General features: G+C 42.9%; 1 protein-coding gene across 1 annotated transcript in view; it reads right to left on the bottom strand.

Moving 5' to 3' along the window:
- Positions 1-3405: 3405 nt before the first annotated feature.
- TELO2 (telomere maintenance 2) overlaps positions 3406-23994 on the bottom strand; it is a 172000-nt gene continuing 151411 nt past the window's right edge. The window contains exon 20 of the mRNA XM_053694239.1: positions 3406-4273. Coding sequence (XP_053550214.1) covers positions 4167-4273 — 107 coding nt within the window. The 3' untranslated portion in view covers positions 3406-4166. The remainder of the gene's footprint in view (positions 4274-23994) is intronic.

Here is a 23994-nt window from a genome sequence, read left to right as displayed (position 1 = left end):
AGGGTCTATAACGTCTCTTCTCCAGGCCTCCGCAAAAAGAGATAGTCTGCCCCTACCTCATCCATCTTTGACTCGGCGGGCTTCTTGTTCTGCTTGGACTTGTTCCAAGAGTTAGCTGGCTTCCAAGATCCCTTGGATTGCTCAGACTTTGCGACAGGCTGCTGGTGCTAAAACTTGTCCACACGAAAGGGACGAAATGGAGACCCCTTAGGTTTAGCCTTCTTATCCTGAGGCAAGAAGGCACCCTTGCCACCCATGACCGTAGATATGATAGAATCCAGGTCCGGGCCAAACAAAACTTTCCTTTGAATGGGAGGGAAAGCAAGCAAGACTTAGAAGTCATGTCAGCAGACCACAAATTTAGCCAGAGCCCTGTGGGCTAAAACGAAAAACCCGATGTCTTAGCATTCAGCTGAATAATCTGCATGTTAGCATCACAGATGAACGAATGCGCTACCCTTAAAACCTTTATTCGTTGTAGAATCTCATCGAGGGGAGTCTCCACCTCGACCATGGCTAATAGAGCATCACACCAGCCACCGCAGTGACTGCCGGTTGGAAAACGAACCCTGTGAGTTGGAACATCTTCCTTAAAATGGACTCCATCTTTTTTATCCATGGGTTCCTTGAAAAAGGAGCTATCCTCTAGTGGAATAGTCGTTCTCTTAGCGAGCGTGGCGATAGCACCATCCACCATAGGGACGGTTCCCCACGGTTCAAGCTGCACGTCTGGAATGGGGAAAAGCTTTTTAAAAGAAGAAGAGGGGGATAAAGGACAAACCAAGTTTCTCCTTTTTATTCTTAATAATGTTAGCCATCTTGACTGGAACCGGGAAGGCCTGGGGCACTACCCTGTCCTCGTAAACCCTATTAAGTTTAGGGATCGAAGGTTCCTCTGGTAGCTTCGGTTCCGGAACCTCCAACATAGCAAGCACCTCTTTCAGCAGAAAGCGCAAATGCTCCATCTTAAATTTAAAATCTGGTTCCTCCGCGGACGGGGGCCTAGAAGTAGCAGATTCCGACCCAAAAGCAACATCCTCCAATAACTCAGAGTTGTCCTCCTCAGCGGATAATCTGTCTGAGACATCCAGCGGAGTCGAAGACCTCAGAGACAGATAGCAGTGCCGTACTTTCCGTTTGCGCTTAGTAGGGCAAGGCATCGCATTAATGGCCGCAGAAACCGCCGTCTGTAACTGATCAGCGAAGTCTGGAGGCCAAAGGGCCCCTCCCGCAGGAGGATTAGAAGTGCCCTGGGGAACTGCTTGTGTAAACAGAGATGATTATAGGTGGACGGCTCAGTCGTACGAAATACTTTATTCTTTTTGGATATAGCAATATTGTCAAAGCATGTGGAACAGAGTTGCGTAGGCGGTTCGACTGGAACCTCCTCACAATATACACAGTTAATAGGTTTATATAAAGAGGGAGTATCCTCTAATATATCAGAGTCCTCCATAGCTTGCGCCTTTATTACGGACTTGATAAAAAAATAAATGGCACCTTTATATCCCAATGGCCGGGGCACTCACCACCTCTTATGACCCGGACTACAAGAAACAGCTTTCGTCTTCTCTGAACGCAGGTCGAGAAAGAGGAAGTTACAGAGGCCACACCCAGTCACATGGAGTGCCATGCAGGACTGCCAATACACTTGAGTCAGAGACGCACCAAAAAAACCTGTCTCAATCTCTCGCTAATGAACTGACTGTTCCACACTGACAGAGCCTCATCTCACACAAATGCAGCAGACACAATAAACAATATTATGCATAATAAAATCCCCCCTGTTCAATAACCCCCTTCCGAGGGTATTACCCTAGATTCTATAAAGATAAAGGAGCCACACTGTGACCCTGTCTTCTTGCATTATCAAATATATATAACTGAAACTATCTTACAAGAATCAATGCTGTGGAACAGGAACACGGCCCTTAAAGTGTGACAGGGTAGTAGCATTGCTCCTGACATGGACTTGAGAGAAGAAAAGCAGGCAGCGAAACTCATCAACGCTGATTGCTAATGAAGCTGTTAAACTGAGTCAGGATGTGTTTGCAGAAAGACTCTCCCTGCATCTCCAGACTAACATTCAACCATGCTCTCACTGAGAGACTGAGAAAGACTACTTAAAACTCCAATCCCATTTCGAAGAGTACTACCCTCCATAAGAGACTACTCCGAATCTTCCAACACTTCTCTGCCAACCTCCTGTGACAAAAAGGCAAAGAATGACTGGGAGATGAGGGAAGTGGGGGAGGTATTTAAGCCTTTGGCTGGAGTGTCTTTCCCTCCTCCTGGTGGCCAGGTTCTTAAATTCCACAAGGAATGAAGCAGTGGACTCTCCTCCCATTAAGATGGAAATTGCCACTTGCAGATACAAATATTCCGCAAGCTTGTTATAAGTAAACTATACAACATATTTTATATTTTTTTGCAGTGAAATAGCATCATCACAGTTAGTAGTCCCAGTGATGGTAACCATACTATACTATCAATGCATAGGTGCTATAAAACATGATTGAAGGCCTAGAGTTTTTTTTTATTACATTACAGTGTTATTCTACAGATTTACAGGCAGAATCTAATCTTGATTTTTATATAATAGCTTGTGCAGAATGGTATTATTTTATATAGTGAAAAAAATCAAGAAAATAGCGAGACGCACTCACTGAGACAGAACAATAGCTAGAAAAACTTCTGTGCTTGTCCACAAGGCCAGTGCCACTCAGGGTGCAGTCTCTTTTTGCATACTATGCCTTTTCACAGAGAAAAAATATCCTGTAACATATCAGTCTGATCCTGCCCAATGACAGTCCAGCACCGAAATACCAGGCAATTCTTCTCTGAACAAGACAAACAACAAACCCCAGACGTACGTTTCGGCCTCTCTTGGCCACAATAGGCCGAAACGATCGTCTGGGGTTGTTGTTTCTCTTGTTCAGAGAAGAATTGCCTGGTATTTTGGTGCTGGACTGTCATTGGGCAGGATCAGACTGATATGCTACAGGATATTTTTTCTCTGTGAAGGGGCATAGTGTGCTAAAAGAGTATGCACGCTGAGTGGCACCCTAAAATGAACAGGCACAGAAGTTTTTCTAGCTTTTGATCTGTCTCAGCTGAGTGCATCTCTCCCTCTTTTTATATTTATATAGTGAAAGTAATTAGCCTGAGCTGTATTCTTTAGCTGAGCAGTTCAGGCATTTTGCCCTTTTAAGTCCTATGCTCTCTGCACAATTTATAATATATATATATAATATTATTATATGTGTTCAAGGGTCCATGACAGGCCCAATGTAGCAAACAGAAGGTTAAAAACAAACAAACATGAGGTTTCTAATTATATTTGCTATTGCGTCAGACCTTTTTGATTTTTTATATATTCTCAGTTTAATTTGTAACTGACAACAATTTAAAAAAAATACTTTTATGGTTTGAAAATATACAAAAAAAATATATTTTACAAACATTAAAACTGAATAATAAAAACTATTTAAATAAAATAATAGTAAAATACATAACAGTTACATGAGGAAAAAAGAAGCAAATTTAAGAAGCAGGGGGGTACTCACTTTCCAAGGGGATTTTTGCAATAATTTTCCCTTTACAGCAATTAATAATATCATATAATTTTCTGTAAAATTACAGTTAATATGTTCCGATGTATAATCATAAATGAAGAATCTGATGATTGTATTTGATTTGGGTACACGTTTCATGTTTTAAATAAGTTTATTATTGTGCTGTAAAGGGGCTAAACACAGTCAGCTACGGACAGCAATACCCTACTGGGAGCTAGCAGAACACATCCAATTACCTTTTCATCTTCTTATTAAAACAAAAAATATGCACAGAAACTTTAACATTTAAAGAAGCTGTGCAAGCAGCCAAGCTTGGGTTTAAAAAGAGATTGTGGCTGTAGCATTTGGGATGGATTCAAATTTAAAAACCCTGCACTTTGCACACAAATTGTAATGGACTGAAATGAGTTTGAATATGAAAGCCCAGATCTGATAATCTGACAAATTGGAATAGAGGTCTGAGGAATAAATGGTTGTAATGAGCTTTTGAGTCACTGCTATAAAAACCAGGACCACTTGAGCAGATCAGAACATAGGAAATAAGTTTTATCTAATAGGCAAATAGCTAAAATTAAAAATACATTTTTTTTATTAGTCTTCAGTTGGTCCTTTAATGTTGTTCCTTAGCTTTTCCATGAGTACAAGGCCATTTAGTGCTAGACGTCGGCAGTCATCATCAGGGTCTTTCTCAGCTACATCTATAAGGAAAAAAGAACTGGTGTGAAAAACGGTGAATAGTTCTCACGTAAAAAAATTAAATTTTATTCTTACCTGATAAATTATTTTCTTTCTTGATAGTGAGAGTCCACGAAATCCGATTCTTACATATGGGAATACATCACCCAAAGAATGAAGAGCATTCAACTAGAATTGACGCCAACAAAAAAATTCAGGGTGGGTTCATGGACTCTCACTACTAAGAAAGAAAAGAAATTATCAGATAAGAATACATTTTATTTTCTTTCTAAGGGAGAGTCCAAAAATTCCTATTCTTACATATGGGGACCTATACCCAAGCTGGAGTCCACAAATAATTTAAGGTGGGATGAATAGGTAAGGCAGTCACCTAGTTATTAAGCACCACCACCTGAAGAACCTTTCTCCCAAATGATGCCTCAGCCAAGGCAAAAACATCAAACTAGTTACATTTTGTGAAAGTATGTAGAGAGGACCAGGTAGCAGCCTTGCAGATCTGTTCAACCAAAGCCTTATTCTTGAAGGTACCAAGACGTCAACACCGAACGGGTGTAATGAGCAGTAATATGAGCCGGAGGCTGCTGACCCGCCTCAGAGTAAGCCATACAAATAAGATTTCTCAATCAAAAAGATAAAGAAATAGCAGTGGCCTATTGACCCTTGCGCTTGCCAGAAAAAAGAACAAACAGGTATGACGAGTGACGAAAATCCTTAGTAGCATGAAGGTAGAACTTTAATTCTCGAACCACATATAGGTTGTGTAATACCCTCTCCTTAGAAGAACCTGGATTAGGACAAAAAGATGGAACCACAATTTCTTCATTGATATTAGCAGTTGAAACCACCTTAGGTAAAAAAAAACAGAATTTATGTTTACCTGATAAATTACTTTCTCCAACGGTGTGTCCGGTCCACGGCGTCATCCTTACTTGTGGGATATTCTCTTCCCCAACAGGAAATGGCAAAGAGCCCAGCAAAGCTGGTCACATGATCCCTCCTAGGCTCCGCCTACCCCAGTCATTCGACCGACGTTAAGGAGGAATATTTGCATAGGAGAAACCATATGATACCGTGGTGACTGTAGTTAAAGAAAATAAATTATCAGACCTGATTAAAAAACCAGGGCGGGCCGTGGACCGGACACACCGTTGGAGAAAGTAATTTATCAGGTAAACATAAATTCTGTTTTCTCCAACATAGGTGTGTCCGGTCCACGGCGTCATCCTTACTTGTGGGAACCAATACCAAAGCTTTAGGACACGGATGATGGGAGGGAGCAAATCAGGTCACCTAGATGGAAGGCACCACGGCTTGCAAAACCTTTCTCCCAAAAATAGCCTCAGAAGAAGCAAAAGTATCAAACTTGTAAAATTTGGTAAAAGTGTGCAGTGAAGACCAAGTCGCTGCCCTACATATCTGATCAACAGAAGCCTCGTTCTTGAAGGCCCATGTGGAAGCCACAGCCCTAGTGGAATGAGCTGTGATTCTTTCGGGAGGCTGCCGTCCGGCAGTCTCGTAAGCCAACCTGATGATGCTTTTAATCCAAAAAGAGAGAGAGGTAGAAGTTGCTTTTTGACCTCTCCTTTTACCGGAATAAACAACAAACAAGGAAGATGTTTGTCTAAAATCCTTTGTAGCATCTAAATAGAATTTTAGAGCGCGAACAACATCCAAATTGTGCAACAAACGTTCCTTCTTCGAAACTGGTTTCGGACACAGAGAAGGTACGATAATCTCCTGGTTAATGTTTTTGTTAGAAACAACTTTTGGAAGAAAACCAGGTTTAGTACGTAAAACCACCTTATCTGCATGGAACACCAGATAAGGAGGAGAACACTGCAGAGCAGATAATTCTGAAACTCTTCTAGCAGAAGAAATTGCAACCAAAAACAAAACTTTCCAAGATAATAACTTAATATCAACGGAATGTAAGGGTTCAAACGGAACCCCCTGAAGAACTGAAAGAACTAAGTTGAGACTCCAAGGAGGAGTCAAAGGTTTGTAAACAGGCTTGATTCTAACCAGAGCCTGAACAAAGGCTTGAACATCTGGCACAGCTGCCAGCTTTTTGTGAAGTAACACAGACAAGGCAGAAATCTGTCCCTTCAGGGAACTTGCAGATAATCCTTTTTCCAATCCTTCTTGAAGGAAGGATAGAATCTTAGGAATCTTAACCTTGTCCCAAGGGAATCCTTTAGATTCACACCAACAGATATATTTTTTCCAAATTTTGTGGTAAATCTTTCTAGTTACAGGCTTTCTGGCCTGAACAAGAGTATCGATAACAGAATCTGAGAACCCTCGCTTCGATAAGATCAAGCGTTCAATCTCCAAGCAGTCAGCTGGAGTGAGACCAGATTCGGATGTTCGAACGGACCTTGAACAAGAAGGTCTCGTCTCAAAGGTAGCTTCCATGGTGGAGCCGATGACATACTCACCAGATCTGCATACCAAGTCCTGCGTGGCCACGCAGGAGCTATCAAGATCACCGACGCCCTTTCCTGATTGATCCTGGCTACCAGCCTGGGGATGAGAGGAAACGGCGGGAATACATAAGCTAGTTTGAAGGTCCAAGGTGCCACTAGTGCATCCACTAGAGCCGCCTTGGGATCCCTGGATCTGGACCCGTAGCAAGGAACTTTGAAGTTCTGACGAGAGGCCATCAGATCCATGTCTGGAATGCCCCACAGTTGAGTGACTTGGGCAAAGATTTCCGGATGGAGTTCCCACTCCCCCGGATGCAATGTCTGACGACTCAGAAAATCCGCTTCCCAATTTTCCACTCCTGGGATGTGGATAGCAGACAGGTGGCAGGAGTGAGACTCCGCCCATAGAATGATTTTGGTCACTTCTTCCATCGCCAGGGAACTCCTTGTTGATGTACGCAACAGTTGTCATGTTGTCTGATTGAAACCGTATGAACTTGGCCCTCGCTAGCTGAGGCCAAGCCTTGAGAGCATTGAATATCGCTCTCAGTTCCAGAATATTTATCGGTAGAAGAGATTCTTCCCGAGACCAAAGACCCTGAGCTTTCAGGGATCCCCAGACCGCGCCCCAGCCCATCAGACTGGCGTCGGTCGTGACAATGACCCACTCTGGTCTGGGGAAGGTCATCCCTTGTGACAGGTTGTCCAGGGACAGCCACCAACGGAGTGAGTCTCTGGTCCTCTGATTTACTTGTATCCTCGGAGACAAGTTTGTATAGTCCCCATTCCACTGACTGAGCATGCACAGTTGTAATGGTCTTAGATGAATGCGCGCAAAAGGAACTATGTCCATTGCCGCTACCATCAAACCTATCACTTCCATGCACTGCACTATGGAAGGAAGAGTAACGGAATGAAGTATCCGACAAGAGTCTAGAAGTTTTGTTTTTCTGGCCTCTGTCAGAAAAATCCTCATTTCTAAGGAGTCTATTATTGTCCCCAAGAAGGGAACCCTTGTTGACGGAGATAGAGAACTCTTTTCCACGTTCACTTTCCATCCGTGAGATCTGAGAAAGGCCAGGACAATGTCCGTGTGAGCCTTTGCTTGAGGAAGGGACGACGCTTGAATCAGAATGTCGTCCAAGTAAGGTACTACAGCAATGCCCCTTGGTCTTAGCACAGCTAGAAGGGACCCTAGTACCTTTGTGAAAATCCTTGGAGCAGTGGCTAATCCGAAAGGAAGTGCCACGAACTGGTAATGCTTGTCCAGGAATGCGAACCTTAGGAACCGATGATGTTCCTTGTGGATAGGAATATGTAGATACGCATCCTTTAAATCCACCGTGGTCATGAATTGACCTACCTGGATGGAAGGAAGAATTGTTCGAATGGTTTCCATTTTGAACGATGGAACCTTGAGAAACTTGTTTAAGATCTTGAGATCTAAGATTGGTCTCAACGTTCCCTCTTTTTTGGGAACTATGAACAGATTGGAATAGAACCCCATCCCTTGTTCTCCTAATGGAACAGGATGAATCACTCCCATTTTTAACAGGTCTTCTACACAACGTAAGAATGCCTGTCTTTTTATGTGGTCTGAAGACAACTGAGACCTGTGGAACCTCCCCCTTGGGGGAAGCCCCTTGAATTCCAGAAGATAACCTTGGGAGACTATTTCTAGCGCCCAAGGATCCAGAACATCTCTTGCCCAAGCCCGAGCGAAGAGAGAGAGTCTGCCCCCCACCAGATCCGGTCCCGGATCGGGGGCCAACATTTCATGCTGTCTTGGTAGCAGTGGCAGGTTTCTTGGCCTGCTTTCCCTTGTTCCAGCCTTGCATTGGTCTCCAAGCTGGCTTGGCTTGAGAAGTATTACCCTCTTGCTTAGAGGACGTAGCACTTTGGGCTGGTCCGTTTCTACGAAAGGGACGAAAATTAGGTTTATTTTTGGCCTTGAAAGGCCGATCCTGAGGAAGGGCATGGCCCTTACCCCCAGTGATATCAGAGATAATCTCTTTCAAGTCAGGGCCAAACAGCGTTTTCCCCTTGAAAGGAATGTTAAGTAGCTTGTTCTTGGAAGACGCATCAGCTGACCAAGATTTCAACCAAAGCGCTCTGCGCGCCACAATAGCAAACCCAGAATTCTTAGCCGCCAACCTAGCCAATTGCAAAGTGGCGTCTAGGGTGAAAGAATTAGCCAATTTGAGAGCATTGATTCTGTCCATAATCTCCTCATAAGGAGGAGAATCACTATCGACCGCCTTTACCAGCTCATCGAACCAGAAACACGCGGCTGTAGCGACAGGGACAATGCATGAAATTGGTTGTAGAAGGTAACCCTGCTGAACAAACATCTTTTTAAGTAAACCTTCTAATTTTTTATCCATAGGATCTTTGAAAGCACAACTATCTTCTATGGGTATAGTGGTGCGTTTGTTTAAAGTGGAAACCGCTCCCTCGACCTTGGGGACTGTCTGCCATAAGTCCTTTCTGGGGTCGACCATAGGAAACAATTTTTTAAATATGGGGGGAGGGACGAAAGGAATACCGGGCCTTTCCCATTCTTTATTTACAATGTCCGCCACCCGCTTGGGTATAGGAAAAGCTTCTGGGAGCCCCGGGACCTCTAGGAACTTGTCCATTTTACATAGTTTCTCTGGGATGACCAACTTGTCACAATCATCCAGAGTGGATAATACCTCCTTAAGCAGAATGCGGAGATGTTCCAACTTAAATTTAAACGTAATCACATCAGGTTCAGCTTGTTGAGAAATGTTCCCTGAATCAGTAATTTCTCCCTCAGACAAAACCTCCCTGGCCCCATCAGACTGGTTTAGGGGCCCTTCAGAACCATTATTATCAGCGTCGTCATGCTCTACAGTATCTAAAACAGAGCAGTCGCGCTTACGCTGATAAGTGTGCATTTTGGCTAAAATGTTTTTGACAGAATTATCCATTACAGCCGTTAATTGTTGCATAGTAAGGAGTATTGGCGCGCTAGATGTACTAGGGGCCTCCTGAGTGGGCAAGACTCGTGTAGACGAAGGAGGGAATGATGCAGTACCATGCTTACTCCCCTCACTTGAGGAATCATCTTGGGCATCATTGTCATTGTCACATAAATCACATTTATTTAAATGAGAAGGAACTCTGGCTTCCCCACATTCAGAACACAGTCTATCTGGTAGTTCAGACATGTTAAACAGGCATAAACTTGATAACAAAGTACAAAAAACGTTTTAAAATAAAACCGTTACTGTCACTTTAAATTTTAAACTGAACACACTTTATTACTGCAATTGCGAAAAAATATGAAGGAATTGTTCAAAATTCACCAAAATTTCACCACAGTGTCTTAAAGCCTTAAAAGTATTGCACACCAAATTTGGAAGCTTTAACCCTTAAAATAACGGAACCGGAGCCGTTTTTAACTTTAACCCCTTTACAGTCCCTGGTATCTGCTTTGCTGAGACCCAACCAAGCCCAAAGGGGAATACGATACCAAATGACGCCTTCAGAAAGTCTTTTCTATGTATCAGAGCTCCTCACACATGCGACTGCATGTCATGCCTCTCAAAAACAAGTGCCCAACACCGGCGCGAAAATGAGGCTCTGCCTATGATTTGGGAAAGCCCCTAAAGAGAAAGGTGTCTAAAAAAGTGCCTGCCGATATAATCTTATCAAAATACCCAGATTAAATGATTCCTCAAGGCTAAATATGTGTTAATAATGAATCGATTTAGCCCAGAAAAAGTCTACAGTCTTAATAAGCCCTTGTGAAGCCCTTATTTACAATCTTAATAAACATGGCTTACCGGATCCCATAGGGAAAATGACAGCTTCCAGCATTACATCGTCTTGTTAGAATGTGTCATACCTCAAGCAGCAAGAGACTGCTCACTGTTCCCCCAACTGAAGTTAATTCCTCTCAACAGTCCTGTGTGGAACAGCCATGGATTTTAGTAACGGTTGCTAAAATCATTTTCCTCATACAAACAGAAATCTTCATCTCTTTTCTGTTTCTGAGTAAATAGTACATACCAGCACTATTTTAAAATAACAAACTCTTGATTGAATAATAAAAACTACAGTTAAACACTAAAAAACTCTAAGCCATCTCCGTGGAGATGTTGCCTGTACAACGGCAAAGAGAATGACTGGGGTAGGCGGAGCCTAGGAGGGATCATGTGACCAGCTTTGCTGGGCTCTTTGCCATTTCCTGTTGGGGAAGAGAATATCCCACAAGTAAGGATGACGCCGTGGACCGGACACACCTATGTTGGAGAAACAGATTATATCTGAAGTACAGCTTTATCTGGTGAAATAAGGGGAAATCACACTGAAGAAGAGCAGACAGCTCAGAAACTCTGCGTGCTGAGGAAGTTGCCAACAAAAATAAAACTTTCCAAGATAGCAACTTAATATCAACAGAATTCATAGGTTCAAAAGGAGTGTGCTGTAAAACTTTGAGCACAAGATTAAGGCTCCAAGGAGGAGCGATAGGTTTGAAAACAGGTCTGATTCTAACCATGACTTGAACAAAGGATTGAATATCAGGCAAATGTTACAACTTTCTATATAACAAAAAATAGAAAGACCCAATATCTAGCCCTTAAAAGAACTAGCCGAAAGACCCTTTTCAACTCCATCTTGTAAAAACTGAAGAATTACGTGCCAGGAAAAACCATGTTCCACACACCAGGATAAGTATACCTTCCACACCTTTAGATATATACATCTAGTGATAAGCCTATGCCCCTGATTTAAAGATCAATTTCAGTAAAAACCTCATTCAAAATAATTTGATCAATCTCCATGAAGCCAATCTCAGAAAATCTGTATTTTGATAAAAGAAAGGACCATGAGCTAGAAGGTCCGGCCTCTGAGGAAGATGCCAATCTTTTGAGATCTGTGTACTAAGTCCTGTGTGGCCATGCAGGAGCTATAAGAATTGCAGATATCCTTTCTTGTTTGAGCCGTGCTATCACACGTGGAAGGACCACAATCGGGAGAAACAGATAAATTAGTCGGTAAACCCAGGGTACTGCTAACGCGCCTATCAACTTTGCCTGATGATCCCTTGACCTTGATCCGTATCTCAAAAGTTTGAAAACATAACTTACGCTTACCAGATAAATTCCTTTCCTTCCAGATAGGAAGAGTCCATGGCTTCATTCCTTACTGTTGGGAAATACAACACCAGGCCATCAGGAGGAGGCAAAGACACCACAGCCAAAGGCTTAAATATCCCTCCCACTTTCTCATTACCCCATTCATTCTACCGAGGGAACAAGGAAAAGTAGGAGAAACATTAGGGTATAAATGGTGCCAGAAGAATAAAATAAATAATAGGGGACCGCCCATAAACTCTCCCTATCCGGCAGGGAAGGAATTTATCTGGTAAGCATAAATTATGTTTTCCTTTCTAAGATAGGGAGAGTCCACGGCTTCATTCCTTACTGTTGGGAAAACTATACCCACGCTCCACAGGACACAATGAATAATGGGAGGGAACAAAAAGGAAGAGGCGGACCCTATTCTGAGGGCACCACAGCCTGCAAAAACTTTTCTCCCAAAAGATGCTTCAGTCGAAGCAAAAACATCAACTTGTAAAATTTTGAAAAAGTATGTAAGGAGGACCAGGTAGTTGCCTTACAAATCTGATCCATAGAGGCATCGTTCTTAAAGGCCCAAGAGGAAGCCACTGCTCTAGTGGAATGCACCGTTATCCTCTCAGGAAGACGATGTCCCGCTGTCTCGTAAGCTAAGCGGATGACTCTACTTAACCAAAAATATAGGAAAGTCAAAGTAGCCTTCTGCCCCTTACGCTTCCCCGAATAGACAATAAACAAAGAGGAAGATTGTCTAAACTCCTTAGTAGCCTGAAGAAAGAACTTCAAGGGGCGAACCACATTCAAATTTTGAAGTAAACGTTCCTTCGATGAAGAAGGATTAGGACACAAGGAAGGAACCACAATCTCCTGACTGATGTTGCGATATGACACAACCTTAGGAAGAAAATCTAATTTAGTATGTAAAACTGCCTTATTTGCATGAAAAATCAGATAAGGGGGCTCACATTGCAAACCATGGATCTCAGAAACGCTGCATGCAGAGGCAATAGTTAATAAAAAGAGAACCTTCCAAAATAACAATTTAATGTCAACGGAATGCAGAGGCTCAAACGGAACCTGTTGCAAAACCCGAAGAACAAGATTTAGGCTCCAAGGGGGAGCCCCAGATCTAAACACAGGTCTGATCCTAATCAGAGCCTTAACAAAGGACTGCATGTCTGGAAGATCAGCCAGTCTCTTGTGCAATAAAACCGACAGGGCTTAAATCTGTCCCATCAGGGATTAAGATGGGACGCCATGAGATCAATCTCCGGCGTCCCCCACTTGCTGCATATCTCTGCAAACACCTCAGAATGGAGAGACCATTCACCTGGATGGAAGGATTGCCTGCTGAGAAAATCCGCCTCCCAGTTGTCCACTGTGGATCGCTGACAGCAAACAGCTGTGGGCCCCTGCCCACTCCAGAATCTGAGATACTTCCTGCATCGCCAAGGAACTTCTCGTTTCCCCCTGATGGTTGATGTAAGCCAACGATGTTATATTGTCTGATTGGAATCTGATAAACTGTAACGAACCCAGAAAAAGCCAAGTCTTCAAGGCCTTGAAGGTTGCCCGTAGATTCAAAATATTGATCGGGAGGGAGGACTCCTCCTGAGTCCACAACCCCTGTGCCTTCCTGGTACCCCAAAGAGCTCCCCTTCTGGATAGGCTTGTGTCCGTAGTCACAATCTCCCAGGATGGTCTTAAGAAACATGTCCCTCGCAGAGCCACCAAGAGAGCGAATCTCTCGACCGGCTGTTTAATACAATTTGTTGAGACAGATCTGAATGATCGCCGTTCCACTGCCTCAGCATGCACAGTTGTAAAGGTCTGAGACAGAACCTGGCAAAAGGAATGATGTCCATGCAGGACACCATCAGACTAATCACCTCCATACACTGAGCCACAGAGGGACTGAAGGAGGTCCGGAGGGCAAGACATGCCGAAGTTAGCTTGTAATGTCTCTGGTCTGTTAGAAATATTTTCATGGATATGGAGTCTATTATAATACCCAGGAATTCCACCCTGGTACTTGGGATAAGAGAACCCTTTTCCAAGTTTATCTTCCATCCATGTGACCGAAGAAGATTGAGAAGGGACTCCGAGAATTCTTCGGCAAGACGAAAGGATGGTGCTTGCACCAGAATATCGTCCAAGTATGGGGCTAATGCAATGCCCTGAATTGCCCCCAGAACCTTCGTAAAGATTCTTGGACCTTATTGTCTCCATCTTGAAGAACGGGACACTGAGAAAATTGTTTAAGCACTTTAGGTCCAGAATTGGGCAGAAAGTTCCCTCCTTCTTTGCGACCACAAAAAGGTTTGAATAAAACCCCAAACCTCTTTCTTCAATAGGCACCGGTACAACTCCTAAGGAGGATAGATCCCAAATGCATCCAAGAAAGGCATCCCTCTTTTCTGGTCTGGTAGACAGATTTGAGAGAAGGAATCTGCCTCTTGGCGGATGAGATTTGAAGCCGATCTTGTATCCCTGAGATACCACCTCCAGGACCCATGGGTCCTGTACGTCCTTGAACCAGGCATCTGAAAAAAGACAGTCTGCCCTCTATACGATCCGACCCCGGATTGGGGGCCGCCCTTTCATGCCGATTTGTTTTCGGTGGGCTTCTTATTCTGCTTGGATTTATTCCAGGACTGAGCCGGCTTCCAAGTACTCTTGGGTTGCTCGGGCTTGGAGGAGGATTGTTGTCATTGGGATTTGTCAGAACGAAAGGGAACAAAAATGAGAAGATTGTCGTCCCTAAGACTTGTTGTTCTTATCTTGCAGTAGGAAGGCACCCTTGCCTCCGGTAACGATAGAAATAATGGAGTCCAGGCCTTGACCAAATAAAATCTTTCCCTTGAAGGGAAGAGAAAGGAGTCTGAACTTAGAAGTCATATCCGCAGACCAAGACTTCAACCAGAGTGCCTGGTGGGCTAGGACCGCAAAGCCAGAGGCCTTTGCATTTAGGCGAATAATTTGCATGTTCGCATCACAGATAAAAGAAAAGCAATTCTCAGAGCTTTAATTCTGTCTTGAATATCCTAGAGGGGAGACTCCACCTCAATGAGTTCCGACAAAGAGTTGCACCAGTAGGTAGCCGCTCCGGCAACTGCAGCCATCGGCTGAAACCAACATCCCGTATGTTGAAACATCTTTCTCAGAAAAGTTTCCATTTTCTTATCCATCGGCTCTCTGAACGAAGAACTATCCCCAGGAGGTATAGTAGTATGCTTAGCAAGCGTAGAGATAGCACCATCCACCTAAGGAATGGAGCCCCACGAATCCAGTTGAGAGTCCGGGACCTGGAACAACTTTTTAAAAGTACATGAGGGGGAAAAGGAAGAACCATTTCTTTCCGATTTGTTCTTAATAATGTTCGCAATCTTAACCGGCACAGAAAAAGTAAAAGGAACTTTCCTGTCTTCGTAAACTCTGTCTAACTTAGGTATCATAGGTTCATCAGACAGCACGGCCTCTGGAACCTTTAACGTAGACAGAACCTCCTTTAATAAAAAACGCAAGTGCTCCATTTTAAATCTAAAGGACGGTTCCTCCGTAGCAGGAGGCTTAGACGGTAAAAACTCCCACGCAGAAAGTTCACCCTCTGAAGCTACAGAGGTTAACTCCTCATCGGATAACTGGGACATAATAGTTAAATCCGATAAATATTTAGTTGACTCTGGGTCAGGAGAGCTATGTTTAACCTTTCTCTTGCGTTTGTTAGAGCGAGGTAATGCACTGAGGGCAGCAGACACCACCGTTTGTAACTACGCAGCAAAGTCCACAGAAAGAGCGCCCCCTCCAGATGAAGGATTAGATGTGCTACGGGGAACTGCATGTGGAGTGGGTAATGTAGCAAGGTTAGTAATCTCACGGGATGCCGAGTCCTGAGAGGTAAATGGCTCAGAGGGACTAAGAGCCTTAGCAGGCTTGTCTCCCTACTTATACTTTAGAACGGTGTTAAGGCATGTGGAACATAATTGAGTGGGCGGGAAAACCACGGCCTCCTCGCAATATAAACAGGTATGATTTAATACAGAAGGAGTACCTTTTAACATGTCAGAGTCCACCATAGCTCAGGTTATACCCACAGAAGGACACAAATAAAAACTTTTTTTATTATAGAAAACTGCACATTTAAAGGGATACTGAACTCAAATTTTTTCTTTCATGATTCAGATAGAGCATGCGCAATTTTAAGCAACTTTCTAATTTACTCCTATTGTCAAATGTTCTTTGTTCTCTAGCTATCTTTATTTGAAAAATAAGGAATCTAAGCTTTGGAACCAGACAATGTTTGGTTCGGGACCCTGGAGAGCACTTATTTATTGGTGGGTGAATTTATCCACCAATCCGCAAGAACAACCCATGTTGTGAAACAAAAATGGGCCGGCTTCTAAACTTACATTCTTGCTTTTCAAATAAAATTACCAAGAGAATAAAAAAAAATTGATAATAGGAGTAAATTAGAAACTTGCTTAAAATTGTATGCTCTAGCTGAATCATGAAAGAAAAAATATGGGTTCAGTGTCCCTTTAAACTCGCAATGGCTGGGGCACTCACCACCTCCTAGACCCAGACGGTTAACAGAGAAAACGCTCTCCTCAGGTTCAAGTCTCAGCCAGAATGGAGGAAATGAAAATAGACCACATCCGGTCACATAGAGTGCAAGTACAGCAAGTAATAGGAGCTGTGCAACACTTTAAAAAACGAAAGTAAAACTTAAAAGTGAAACCTGTTTGTTCCAGCCAATAAACACAGTTTATCAGCCCAGGAAAAAAAAATCACACAAAGCAGCATGTAACCAATTAATACACTGATTAATTAACCCCAAACTGTTCAATAAACCCCCTTCAGAGGATATTAACCCTAGATCTTATCAAGGTATGAAGGAGCCACACTGTGACCCTGCTGTAGCGTTTTATGTGGAAAAATTGAAACGATCTTACCTCCAGGATCCATGCTGTGGAAAAGAACACAGCCTCTCAAGTGTGAAAGTCTTATAGCAGCGCTCCTGACATGGACTTGAGTGAGAGAAAGCAGGCAGTGAAACTCATCAACACTGATTGCTTAGGAGCTGTTAGCAGTAGTCTGGATGGTTTCGCAGAAAAACTTTCCCTGCATCTCCAGACTATAACTTTCATCAATACTCTCACTGAGAGGTTGACATGACTACTTAAAACTCCAGTCCTATCTCGAAGGGCAGATACATTTTTTCAACACTCCCTGAATCTTCTGCCACTTCTCTGCCACCTCCTAACGTGACGAAAGGCAAAAAATGACTGGGGTAATGAGGAAGTGGGAGGGATATTTAAGCTTTTGGCTGGGGTGTCTTTGCCTCCTCCTGGTGGCCAGGTGTTGTATTTCCCGACAGTATTTAAGCTGTGGACTCTCCCTATCTTAGGAAGGAAACTGAGATCTGGGAACCCCCCCAAAGTACGATCTCGTTGAAGACCTCCTGATTTAGAGACCCCTCTCTGGAGTAGGTGCATTTTCGGCTTAGATAGTCTGCCACCCAGTTTTCTACTCCTGGAATGCGGAAATCGAATGGAACACAACTGGGGCCATGCCGCTAAGGTATTGAAGATGGCTCTGAGCTTCAGTATATATATGGTAAGAGATGCTTCCCATGCTCACTATACTCCCTGAACTCTCTGATTGCCCCCTACTGCCCCCCAACCAGACATATTTGCTTGGTAATCTCCCAGGATGGACGCAGAACACTCATGCCCTGAAGAATGGGTTCAGGTGACATCCACCGAGAGAGAACTACTGGTGACTGGATCCAAATGTATCAATTGAGACAGGTCTGAGTGATCATCGTTCCATTGTCTGAGCATGCACAATTAAAGAGGTCGCAAATAAAAGCGAGGAAATGGCATTGTGTCCGAAGGAGCTACCGTAAGACCCACTACTTCCATATATTGTGCTCCAGAAGGGTGAAGAGTAAACTGGAGAGCTTGACAATTTGACTGAAGTTTGACCTTGCGTTGTTCTTGTTAGGAAAAAGATCATAACCATCAAATCTATAATAATACCTAGAAAGCTCACTCTCGTACGAGGAAAAAAAGGGCTCTTTTCTAGATTTAGTTTTCAACCATGAGTCTGAAAATACTAAAGTAACTTCTCTGTGTGAGCGGCCACTAGCTGTGAAGATGGAGCTTGAACCAATATGTCATCCAAGTATTGAGCCACCACAACGCCTTGCAGTCTGACCACTGCAAGTAGAGCCCCAGAACCTTTGTAAAAATTATGGAAGCTGCGGTCAGACTGAAAGGTAGGGCCGTGAATTGGTAATGCTTGTCCTGAAAAGCAAACCTGAGGTACTGAAAAAGATCTTGATGAATGGGAATGTGAGGGTACTCGTCTTTCAAGTCTACTGCAGTGATAAATTTGACCCTGTTGATCAAGAGGAAGAATTGACATGATTGTCTTCATCTTGAATAAGGGAACCCTTATAAACTTGTTTAGACACTTTTGGTCTAAGATAGCTCGAAAGGTTCCTTCCTTTTTTAAACGATGAAGAGGTTGGAGTAAAACCAAAATTTATGCTTACCTAATAAATATCTTTCTTTCCAGATATGTTGAGTCCACATCTTTAACAATTACTGTTGGGAATATCACTCATGGCCAGCAGGTGAAGGCAAAGAGCACCACAGCAAAGCTCTTAAGTATGTTAAGTATCACTTCCCTTACCACAACACCTAGTCATTCGACCGAAGGGAAATGGAGAAAAAAGAAGCAACAAAAGTTGTAGAGGTGCCTGAGGTCTAGACAAAAATAACTGTCTTAAAAGAAAGGGCGGGGCCGTGGAAAAAAACGGAAATTTATCAGGTAAGCATATGGAAATAAATAAATTTATCAGGTAAGCATAAATTTTGTTTTCTTTCCTAAGATACGGTGAGTCCACGGCTTCAACAATTACTGTTGGGAACCAATACCCAAGCTAGAGGACACAGATGAATAGGGAGGGACAAGACAGGTATACCTAAACAGAAGGCACCACTGCTTGAAGAACCTTTCTTCTCAGCCAAGGCAAAATAATAAAATTTATCAAATTTGGAAAATGTATGCAGAGAAGACCAAGTTGCGGCCGGGCAAATTTGTCCCACAGAAGCTTCATTTTTGAAAACCCAAAAAGAGGAAACAGCTCGTGGAATGAGTCGTAATTCTCTCAGGAGGCTGCTGCCCAGCAGTCTCAAAAACCAAACGAATTATACTTCTCAACCAGAGAGAAAGAGAAGTAGCAGTAGCTTTCTGACCTTTACGTTTCCCAGAGAAACAAACAAATAGGGCAGAAGACTGGTGAAAATCCTTTGTCGCCTGTAGATAGAATTTAAGACCATGCACAACATCCAAATTGTGCAACAAAAGTTCCTTATGAGAAGGAGGATTAGGACATAGAGAAGGAACAGCAATTTCCTGATTAATATTTTTATCCGAAAAAACTTTAAAAAGGAAACCTAACTTAGTACGAAGAACCGCCTTATCGACATGAAAGATAAGACAAGGCGAAACACATTGCAAAGCCGAGAGATCTGAGACTCTCCGAGCAGAAAAGATAGCAATAAGAAACAAAACCTTCTAAGATAACAGCTTCATATCTATGGAATGCAATGGCTCAAACGGAGCCTGCTGCTAAACTTAAAGAACAAGGTTAAGGCTCCAAGGATGGGCAACAGACTTAAACACAGGCCTGATTCTGACCAAGACTTGACAAAAAGATTGCACATCTGGCACGTCCACCAGACGCTTATATAGTAAAATAGATAATGCAGAAATCTGACCCTTCAGGGTACTGACTGCCAAAGCCTTCTCCAGAACTTCCTGGAGAAAAGACAAAATCTTAGGAATCCTGACCCTACTCCAAGAGTAGCCCTTGGATTCACACCAATAAAGATATTCCATATATATTCATATGGAAAATCTTTCTAGTAACAGGCTTGCGAGCCTGAATCATGGTCTCAATGACCGACTCATTGCTCAGACAATCACGCTCAGACAAAACTAAATGTTCAATCTCCAGTCAGCTTCAGGGAAACAAGATTTGGATGAAGGAAGAGACCCTGAATCAGAAGTTCCTCCTCAGAGGCAGTCTCCAAGGAGGGAGAGACGACATCTCCACTAGGTCTGCATACCAGATCTTGCGAGGCCACACAGGGGCTATTAGAATCAGAGCAGCCTGTGGATCCCTTGACCTTAAACCGTACCATGAAAGTAGAATGCTGAGACGCCATCAGATCCAACTCCGGCACCCCCCATTTGAGGGTTAAGTTAGAGAACACCTCCGGACGGAGTTCCCACTCCCCGGGATGAAAAGTCTGTCTGCTCAGGAAATCCGCTTCCCAGTTGTCCACTCCTGGAATGTGGATGGCAGATAGACAGCAATTGTGAGCTTCCGTCCACTGAAAATTCCAAGTCACTTCCTCAATGGCTAAGGAGCTTCGAGTTCCTCCCTGATGGTTGAAGTAAGTCATCGAGGTGAGCTTGTCCGACTGGAACCAAGCTAAGGATAACTGAGACCAAGCTATCAGAGATTTGTAAACTGCTCTCAACTACAAGATGTTAAAGAGGAGAGCAAACACTTTTGTACCTCAAACGAATCCCAGACTGCTTCCCAGCCCAGCGGGTTGGCGTCTGTGGTCACATCACCCAGGAATGTCTCCTGAAGCACGCGCCCTGAGAAAGATACTCCTGGAAAAACCACCACGGGAGAGAGTCTCTTGTTGACTGATCTAGATCTATCCTCTGAGACAGATCCAAACGTTTTCCATTTTATGGAAAAAAGCAAAGGGAATGATGTCCATGGTAACCATCAGACCAATTCCCTCCATACATTGAGTAACTGAAAAATGAAGGAAATCAACTGCAGCTAGATGCAAACTCCCAACCCTCTGGCTGCAAGATGGCTAATCTATCTACCAGACCACTAGAGCTTGCTGTTGGCTGGACAGTAGACTGCAGAGAGAGGAAAAGGAAGGAATCCTTGATTATCTGACCTCTGTTAGAAATCTTCTCCTAGATAGAGAATCTATTAAGGTCCCCAAAAAAATTACCCTTGTAGATGAACCAAGGGAACTCTTCTACAGATTCCATGGGAAAGTAAATTGGACAAGATCTCTTGAAAGAGAGTTTGCTCAAAGGAAGGATGACACCTGAACCATATATTGTCCAGAAAAGCACCCTTGCAATACCTCAAGACCTAAAGTCTTTCTAGGATGATGAAACTTGAGAAGATCCTGAATCATGGGTACAATAAATACACATCCTTCAGATCTATGTTTGTTATGAACAGGCCCCCTTGAACCAAAGGAGAATGGATACTACTTTGAAGGTCAGAACCTGAGAAACTTGAGGTAAAGACCTAGATCCTGTTCCCAGACTGGGACTGGAACTATCACTACCAAAGAGGAAGGTCCTGAACCCAGTTCAAGGAATGCCTCTTATCATACCTGGACTGCAGATACTCTAGAAGGAGAAATCTGCCCCTGGGAGGAAATCTTAGATTGAACTAAGATTGGTTGGATTCCAAAATACATGACTGACCCTGCAGAAAGAGGAAAAGAAAAACTTTCCCCACCTGTACCAGCCCCTAGCCCCAGAAGACAAAAGGCACTTACCTGCACATCTAGCTGTCCGGCAGGACGATAGTTCACATGGTATGGAAGGATGCCACTTCTTACAGAGACATGTGGAAAACAGAAAGAACAGAGTAAACCTACTCTGGCTTTCTATACCAGGGCAGTAAGATGTTAGGAAAATGCAATGAAGGCCACTTTACAAGTTCCTAACTTAAAAGCAACCACTGCCCTACTGAAGAGACTAACGTGGAGTACGGCTAGACCCAATCTTGAGAGGAAAGATCAGAGCAAACCTACTTTGGCTTTTAAAATAATAAAATCTCGATTGAAGTGAAGTAAATCCAATTTTCTTCAGACACCAAAACTTCACCTACTCCATGCACCGAAGGCAAAGAGAATGACTGGGGGTTGTGGGAAAGGAAGTTTGCTGTGGTGCTCTTTGCCTCCTCCTGCTAGCCAGGAGTGATATTCCCAGCAGTAATTGTTGAAGCTGTAGACTCGCCATATCTTAGGGAAGAAAACCCTTTCCCCTCTCTCCCTGGGGGACGGGAATAATAATTCCCATGGATTCCAGATGGCTTCTCCCATTCTTTGTATATGATATCAGAAACTTAAAAGAAAGGAAAGGAAAAAACCCAGGAGTCTTTAATTCAGGCTTAAATATAATGTCTAATTTCTGTACTGGTTTCCCCTCTACCTAATTAGTTTCTATTACTCCTAAGGTTCTCAAAACTTCCTTTAGTAAATACTTTAGGTTTTCCTTTAGGTAGTTTAGGTAATTAGCTTAATTATAGTGTAGTGTTAGGTGTAATTGTAACTTAGGTTAGGGTTTATATTACAGGTAAATTTGTATTTATTTTAACTAGGAAGTTATTAAATAGTTAATAACTATTTAATAACTATTGTAGCTAGTTAAAATAAATACAAAGTTGCCTGTAAAATTATATTGTAGCTAGCTTAGAGTTTATTTTATAGGCAAGTATTTAGTTTTAAATAGGAATAATGTATTTAATTGTAGCAAATTTATTTAGATGTATTTAAATTATATTTAAGTTAGGGGGTGTTAGGGTTAGACTTAGGTTTAGGGGTTAATAAATTTATTATAGTGGCAGCGATGGTGGCAGATTAGGGGTTAATACATTTAATATAGTTGCGGCGACGTTGGGGGGGGCAGATTAGGGGTTAATAATTATAATGTAGGTGTCGGCGATGTTGGGGGCAGTAGATTAGGGGTTCATAAGGATAATGTAGGTGGTGGCGGTGTCCGGAGCGGCAGATTCAGGGTTAATATTATAATGTAGGTATCAGCGATAGCGGGGGCGGCAGATTAGGGGTTAATAAGTGTAAGATTAGGGGTGTTTAGACTCGGGGTTCATGTTAGGGTATTAGGTGCAGACATAAAATTCATTTCCCCATAGGAAACAATGGGGCTGCGTTAGGAGCTGAATGCTGCTTTTTTTTCAGCCAGCTCAGCCCTATTGTTTCCTATAGGGAAATCGTGCACGAGCACGTTTTGCCAGTTTACCGCTACCGTCAGCAACGCTGGTATGACAGTGAGATGTGGAGCTAAATTTTGCTCAACGCTCACTATTCTGAGGCTAACGCCGGCTTGAAGAGAACTTGTAATACCAGCGTTGGCTTAAGTGAGCGATAAGAAAAAAAGGCTTGTTAGCCCCGCACAGCCTTACCGACAAAATCTCGTAATCTAGGCGAATCTGACTTATTTGCCCCTCTAGAACCATTAACACTCCGTTCTGAAGTGTTTCACCACCTCCTGCAGTGTCCGTGTTATCTCCTGTAAGTGCGCGTTAGCCCAATATCAAGTGGGTATAGCGCATGCCGGAACATCCCTGTGGCGGAAAAAATTTAACCCTAACAGCAGCCGTCAGGACTGCACTTTCTATTCGCTCCTTTATTTCCAACAAAACGCCTGCGTCTAGCTGAGGCACTATGGTTTAGGGTGACTTTGCCTCCTCCTGGTGGCCAGGTGGTGTATTCCCATATGTAATAGGATTTTGTGGACTCTCCTCACCATTAGAAAAAAAAAATTGTATAATAAACTCAAAAACTTGCCACAAAATATTTTTGCTATTTTAGACACAAAAATCTCTCTACTACCCCTACTTGAAGGCTGTTTATGTTGCTGTCTCTTGCTTACATATGGTTTCTATAGCCAATACTGCAGTATTTATATTTTCAGTATAGGAGGTGGTTATTAGGTGGAGCTATTAATAAACAATTTAATACAAATGGGTTTTTGGCAACACATTAAAGGGTAGTATATTTTATAGTACAATGTCCCTTTAAGCAATGCAAGGATTAAAGGGACAGTCTAGTCCAAAATAAACTGTCATGATTCAGATAGGGCATGTAATTTTAAACAACTTTCCAATTCATTTTTATCACCAATTTTGCTTTGTTCTCATGGTATTCTTAGTTGAAAGCAAAACCTAGAAGGCTCATAAGCGAATTTCTTAGACCTTGAAGGCCGCCTCTTTTCTGAATGCATTTTGACAGATTTTCACCACTAGAGGGTATTAGTTCATGTGTGTCATATAGATAACATTGTGTTCACACACGTGGAGTTACCTAGGAGCCAGTA

This window comes from Bombina bombina, chromosome 11, assembly GCF_027579735.1.
Source record: "Bombina bombina isolate aBomBom1 chromosome 11, aBomBom1.pri, whole genome shotgun sequence".
Taxonomy (NCBI): Eukaryota; Metazoa; Chordata; class Amphibia; order Anura; family Bombinatoridae; genus Bombina; species Bombina bombina.
Note: the sequence above shows the minus strand (reverse complement) of the source record. Positions and strands in the feature narration are given on the sequence as shown.